The sequence below is a fragment of the Strix uralensis genome, chromosome 9 (assembly GCF_047716275.1).
Source record: "Strix uralensis isolate ZFMK-TIS-50842 chromosome 9, bStrUra1, whole genome shotgun sequence".
NCBI lineage: Eukaryota > Metazoa > Chordata > Aves > Strigiformes > Strigidae > Strix > Strix uralensis.
Genome location: NC_133980.1, coordinates 24291338 through 24297311, shown reverse-complemented (window position 1 = coordinate 24297311; position 5974 = coordinate 24291338). Strand labels below are relative to the sequence as shown.

Below are 5974 nucleotides of genomic sequence, written 5' to 3'. Positions count from 1 at the left end.
AAACAACCTCTGCCTGCAAGATACCACGTCTGGGGACATGATTTCATGGTGAGCCCAGGCAGCAGGGCGTACAGACATGCTGCAAGTATGTTTGCATTTACGCACAGGCAAACACACACCCACACAGTGTTTAAGCAAGGGACGCAATGTCCTCACTTCTTATCTCTGGGGTACATCCCCACCCACGGCTGGAGCGGGGAAGAGAAGGCTCTGCAGCCGCCACACTATGCCGGGTGCTGGGAAATCCCACCGGCAGATCGGGAAGGCTTCCAGTGCTTCTGAACCACTGCGGCCACTTCCTCTCCATTTCAATAAGGTGACACATTTGACACCAACCCAAAGGGCTTCACCTGCGGGACTCAACAGGACACTGCCAAATCCTGCTCATTAGCAAAGCGACCGTCAGAAAGCAAAAGCACAGTCATGAAAAACGCTTTCATACTCCCCCCAGACCAGGCAGAAGTGAGGAAGCATAAAAGTGCATTCTCATCCTGTGCCAAGTCTCCTCCAAAGGCCCGTCTGCTTCTGCACTAGCATTTCAGAGGAGTGAACAGAAAAACACCCTTCCCTCAAAGCCACCCAAGCCTTCTTGCAGCACGGGAGAAAAAAATTCAAAGTAGTAAAAATGCCACAGAACTAACTCATCTCTAGGTTCATTTGCATCTGCAATGGCCTGTAAGTATAATACTAAATTCTACACAGCAGACAAAAACTAGAAGAGTTGCGTATTTCCTACATCCAGCCATGTGCAACGGAGAATTCAGGTTCCCAAGAGGTGAGTAAAGTTCCCGTGTTTTCCCTAGAGGATTTCTGTTATGGAAACAATGTTCCTACAGACATCTGCTGTCAACAGGTTTTAATCGATCATTATTACCTTGTAATAATAATTCCTGGGAGCAGGAACTCCTAGCTCAAGCACTCTGTTATTAAATTAAGAGGCTGCTTCAAAGATGTAAAATGGCTGGGGCTTGAGTTAGCAGGTAAAAAGAGGCATTGCTTCAAGGCGATAGAGGGGAAAAAGGATGGGTAGAAGGCATTTTTTCCCAGGTGTAACTCAACTGCTTCCCGGCTATTGTTTCCCTCCCTGGGAATCTGTGCAAATTGAGCGAGGAGCCGTGCAAGCTGCTCAGAGCGCGCCCATTTTCTTTCCCTTCTTCCCTAACAAAAGAGCCCTCCAAAGCCCGGCGTCGGAGGCTGGACATCTGTCGCCGTTTGGGGGGGCCGGCGTGGTCATTGAAAAGAAGCAGTGACCTGTCAGCTTTGATTGATGGCCACAAACCTCCGGGCTCGACCCCTCGTGTGGGAAAAGAAGTCCCGCCAAGGAAAGTCCCCTTTCACATGCTAATTCTGGGTTATAAATACAGCAGAGGAGCAGCGGAGCAGCAAAGAGTCCGTCTGGAAAGGGAGCGACCCGCTGCTCGAGTGCCTCCTTCCCATCCCATCCTCCCGGCGCCTGGGGTGGGCAGGCTGGATGAGAATGACCGCCGCAGCCACCGCCGGTGGCACCCACAAGCTCACCAGCACCAAGGAGGAGAGGAAGGTAGGTCCCCTCCGTGCTGCTGCAACTGCAGCCCCACGCGTGGATGCTGGCACCGGGCATGTGAATGATGAGTGCTGAGGCTGCGGGCACTGCTTCTAGGAAAGAGGAAAGGGACAATTAGTTTTCTCTTATTATAAAGATTCTTTCTCTGAATTTAACCCATGTGAGTGTTTTTTCTGCTTCTTTTATCCACCTTAGAAAGGTTCCTCTCTGGGTTTTTTTGCATAAACACTGCTTAAAATGAGTGGAAGTGGGAAAACGAGAGCTGATACCATCTAAGGGACAGGCCGTGACTGGAGCTGGACACGGCACACTCTCCATCCGTACCTTGTCCCTGCCGAGCATCGCATCACCCCGTGCTGGCTTCACGCAGGGGATGGGGCTCTCTGCCCTCACTGAACTGCAAGAGGGAGAGGAAGAAAAAATATCAGCTGCAATTTTTCCTCCTCCTTTTCTTTTCTCTGCCAGTTAAGGAAACCCCTCATTGAGCGGAAGCGAAGGGAAAGGATTAATAACTGCTTGGACCAGCTGAAGGAGACCGTTGTGGGTGCCTTTCACTTGGATGTAAGTGCTCATTTTTATGCTGCTTTTTGTCCTTTTGCTAGTGGGAGATCGGTTTTGGTGGGGAGCGTCCCTTCTTTTGAGAAACTGGGCATGGTACAAACTCTCCGTTGCCTCTAACTGCTGCACTCTTCCCTTATCAGCAGTCTAAGCTGGAAAAAGCAGACATCCTCGAGATGACGGTGAAGCACCTCCAGAACATCCAGAGCAGCAAGCTGATGGGTGAGTGCCCCGTCCCCCCACGCTGCGAGCTCGGGCAGCGCCAGGGCAGGGGCGTGCCAGCAGATTTAATCGGCTGGCAGCTTGGCAAAAGCATCTCTCAAACCTGTGGAGGCCCAGGCTGCTGCTCGGTTTGGCTTTCTCCACTAGATGGGGAGATGGAGCTGGGCACTGGTGAACCCACGGAAGGTTTATTTGCCCTTCCAGAGCCGCTTTTTGGTCTAGTTTTGCCCGTGGCGGTGGGCAGGAGGAGGCGGGGGCTGCCTGCCTGGGTGGCTCACACCCCTCATCACCTTCCCCCTGCGCCCTGCAAACGATTCACCTTATGGGAAAGCCCAGTCGGCTTCAGCAACGAGCCCCCAGGAGCCGGTGCACACGGGAAGCCTGGTGAATGCTTGTAAGCAGGAACATTTCTACCCGCTCACCAACCCCCTTGTCTCCTCTCCCACGCAGCCGACTCCAAAGTGGGGCTGGAAGCGCAGCAGAGGTACAGCACCGGGTACATTCAGTGCATGCACGAGGTGCACAACCTCCTCCTCACCTGCGAGTGGATGGACAAGACCCTCGGGGCGCGCCTGTTAAACCACCTGCTGAAGTCCCTGCCCAGGTCTGGCGAAGACACCTGCAAAGCGGCATTAAGGTCTTCGAGCCCATCTCAGCAGCCTCTCCCAACGCCAAAAAGTCCCCTGAGCCCGAAGGGAAGCACTCGGGGCACAAACCCATCACAGGAGCGCTTCTACCCCATGGAGAACAAGCAGGCTTCAAAAAATTCCTTCCAGCTGCCGTCGCTGTCGGTTTTCGGCCAGGTCGACGCTGCACCACCCAGGCAGGTCCTGCAGCCAAATTTTTCCCATAACAACCCTAGAGTGGGGTCATTAGATATGTGGAGACCGTGGTAAAGTGTGTTTTAAAATGTTTATCCTAACCTTAGACACTCTTACATATGTATCTTATAGATATGTTTCTTTAAAACACTTGTGGAGCAAGTCTGTTCCTGTAGGTGTACTAAAGACCAGGGTACTTCAAACCGAAGTAAACCTATGTGTAGCCTGCATTGTAGAAGGCTGCTATTATTTTTTATTTATTTAATACATCTAAGTTATTGTATAGAATCCTCTCGTGCTCTTTAGTGTATATTAATTATATAGCTTTCTTGTCTTACATTCTTAAAATAATTAACTGCCTATTAATAAAAGTACAAGTCAACAAGCAACAACCCTCTCTGGCATCAAGTTTACCTCCCATAAGTCACTGAGACCACCTCACTGGATAAAGGGGTAAATGGCTGATCTCTTCTGCTTTTCATTTTTATTATTATTCCTGTGCAACTGTAGGAGATTCCGGTTCTGATTCCTGTAAAAAGGCTGCAGTGATTAGGAAAAAAGAGAGAAAGGGAGAGACTTGGTTTGGACTTTATAGGTTGTTTAGAAATGCTCTCTGGATTGCTCCATCGGGCTGTGCTGTTCCCAGCCACCTGGACATCCTGACATTACTGTTAAACTAGTGAGCTATGTGTATATAAATGTTACGTATAGTTATATTTAGGGATCATTTTTTTGTTTCCGTAACTAAAAGTTCTAAATAAACTTTTGGAAGATAACAACTGATATTTCTCCCAGCCTTGTCCTGTCTGCTCTGAATAAACAGTACTTGGGGATCTGCTTTTGTTTTCTTCTTTCACAAATGTTTTTTTCCTGCATGCAGTTAAAAGAGATGGTTTGGTTTTTGCCCCTGATGCTTGGCAGAAAAAGCAGTGTGCACCACACACACAGACAAAATCACCTGGATCACAGTAACACTTAAAAAGTTATGAAAGAAATCAGGAGTTGGGTTTAACAGCCTAGATCTCAGCTTTAGCTTTTACTTATAAGGGAATCGCAGAGACAATCTAAAGGGCAGAAGGTAAAATTCCTTGCAAATTGGACCAAGAAGACCAGGACAAATCTGCTCAGCTTGTTGGCAACATTTGGTTCCAGTTTTTCATCTCAAAGGCAGTTAAAAGTTCCTCACAGTTAAAATAAAAGAGCAAGGAGCTCTTAAACAAACACTGTGCATACTAATTAATGGACCCGCAATTCAGAGGGGCTCATTATGCAGCGAGATCTATTTGATGATGCGCCGAAGGAGTGAAAATCATCACCTCTAGGTTTAGCATCTTTCTGTGAAGCTCTCCCTTTTATCCAGCCCTCTTGAAGAGCCTTTAGGAGTGGTGACATAAGGGTGGTAGGAGAAACAACTGGCCTACACATGGCTGCGTGGAGGCAAGGCAGGTTTCTTCAACTGTGGGGTCAGAAGACAGGTAAAGACACAGAACTGTACAGATCCCGCAAGAGCCCCCACGGCTGCACCCACCAGAGGAATATCCACTGCCCAGCACTGGGATCTGCACACCAGTGGGGCAGGCAAGAGGAGCAGCTCCCTACCCAAGATCAGGCCTGAAGTTTTCTTTTACTTCTAGATGCATCTCATGGCACTTGTGGCCACCTTATTGTTATGCTGGGAGAGGCTGTGATGAAAATATTTTACTATGGTTTGACAGCATCATCTTAAAAGCATACTTTCCTCCTGAAAGCTGTAAATCCCCAGTGACTATAATTATCAGCTATGGTTACCATGCTGAAAACAGATCAGTGGGAAATACGTATTTCTCACCATCTCTGCTTGTTTACTTTGTGCGTTTGAAAATACTTTGTGGTTAGTGAGTTTTATTATTTCCTGTTTCTAATCAGTAAGGTTTTTTTCTGTTGTGGGTGTGGAGGGAAGGGTCACATCGCAGCTGGCGAGAGTTTTAAAAATAGAAAAGTGAGACTGCAATACTTGGCCAACAATCTCCAGGAACAGTTTTAGTACAAGACACTCATTTTTCATTGCCTTCATTTCAAACTGATTGTGACCTTTCATACGATCTCCCTGTCACGTATCCAATTAATGCTGCGGGAATCCGTTGCAAGTCACTGGTCTTCAGTAAAGAAAACATTTCTTCAGAAAGGCAGAAGATTACTCATAGCACTTCATATACACAAATTTCAGCTACTACTTGTGTTTGACAAAGGAACTCTGAATTTACTTCAAACCCATCTGGTTTTACCAAAACCAGGACTGTACAAGAGCAATAATACCTTGCTCTTCAATATAGGTACCTCTCCACTGACAACCCAAAAATGCATTGCCAGCTACTACCATCTTCTCCCCAGGAAAAAGGAGGCACAGAGAAGTTTCCCCAGCCAGCTGGCTAATGCAGAGTAGATAGCACTTTCCTCCTAAGTCAGTGTTTGAAGCTGCACTGTCACACACACTCTGGACACAGCAGCAGGACCCATACAGATGCTATTTTCACACCTGCAGCAGGTGCCAGCAGCTGTGTCTTGTCTGCTGGGGGTGCCACAGCGCAGCCCAGGGCTTGGTCCCCCAGCACCCAGGTGAGGCACCTTTGAGACCGCCCCACCATTCCCACCTGGGACTGGATGCCCAAGGCAGCAGGAGTTTGGAGGTGCAGACAGTGGGGATGCTGCACACCCGGGTCTTCACCTCTGATGCAGACTGGAAATGGCCAAGACAAGCACCCAGACCAGATTCCTCGGCATAGGCATGGCCGGACAGACCTGTTTGCTGGAAGCAGTCACAAAATGCATCACATCTCACTCAGCACAGACA

At 48.5% G+C, this 5974-nt stretch overlaps 1 protein-coding gene across 3 annotated transcripts; it reads left to right on the top strand.

Annotated features, from left to right (window-relative positions):
- Positions 1–3927, top strand: LOC141947295 (transcription factor HES-4-like). Of its 3 annotated transcripts, none has more exons than XM_074878257.1 (5): positions 1–48; positions 706–1540; positions 2009–2104; positions 2245–2323; positions 2774–3927. In XM_074878257.1, the coding sequence occupies exons 2-5, from the start codon at positions 1472–1474 to the stop codon at positions 3217–3219; spliced, it is 690 nt and encodes a 229-aa protein (XP_074734358.1). In that variant the 5' UTR covers positions 1–48; positions 706–1471; the 3' UTR covers positions 3220–3927. The 3 variants fall into 3 exon arrangements, with proteins under 3 accessions (XP_074734358.1, XP_074734357.1, XP_074734356.1); XM_074878256.1 differs by lacking the exon at positions 1–48 and having other exon boundaries at positions 280–775; positions 1365–1540; positions 2248–2323; XM_074878255.1 differs by lacking the exon at positions 1–48 and having other exon boundaries at positions 284–775; positions 1365–1540.
- The last annotated feature ends 2047 nt before the right edge of the window (positions 3928–5974 follow it).

What these genes read in the sequence shown, in the direction of transcription:
- LOC141947295 (XM_074878255.1), top strand. Translation starts at nt 745, where the DNA reads ATGTGCAACGGAGAATTCAGGTTCCCAAGAG. An exon ending in TGGGTGCCTTTCACTTGGAT is followed by an intron (nt 2,105 to 2,244) that starts GTAAGTGCTCAT and finishes TTCCCTTATCAG; the next exon opens with CAGTCTAAGCTGGAAAAAGC. An exon ending in CCAGAGCAGCAAGCTGATGG is followed by an intron (nt 2,324 to 2,773) that starts GTGAGTGCCCCG and finishes TCTCCCACGCAG; the next exon opens with CCGACTCCAAAGTGGGGCTG.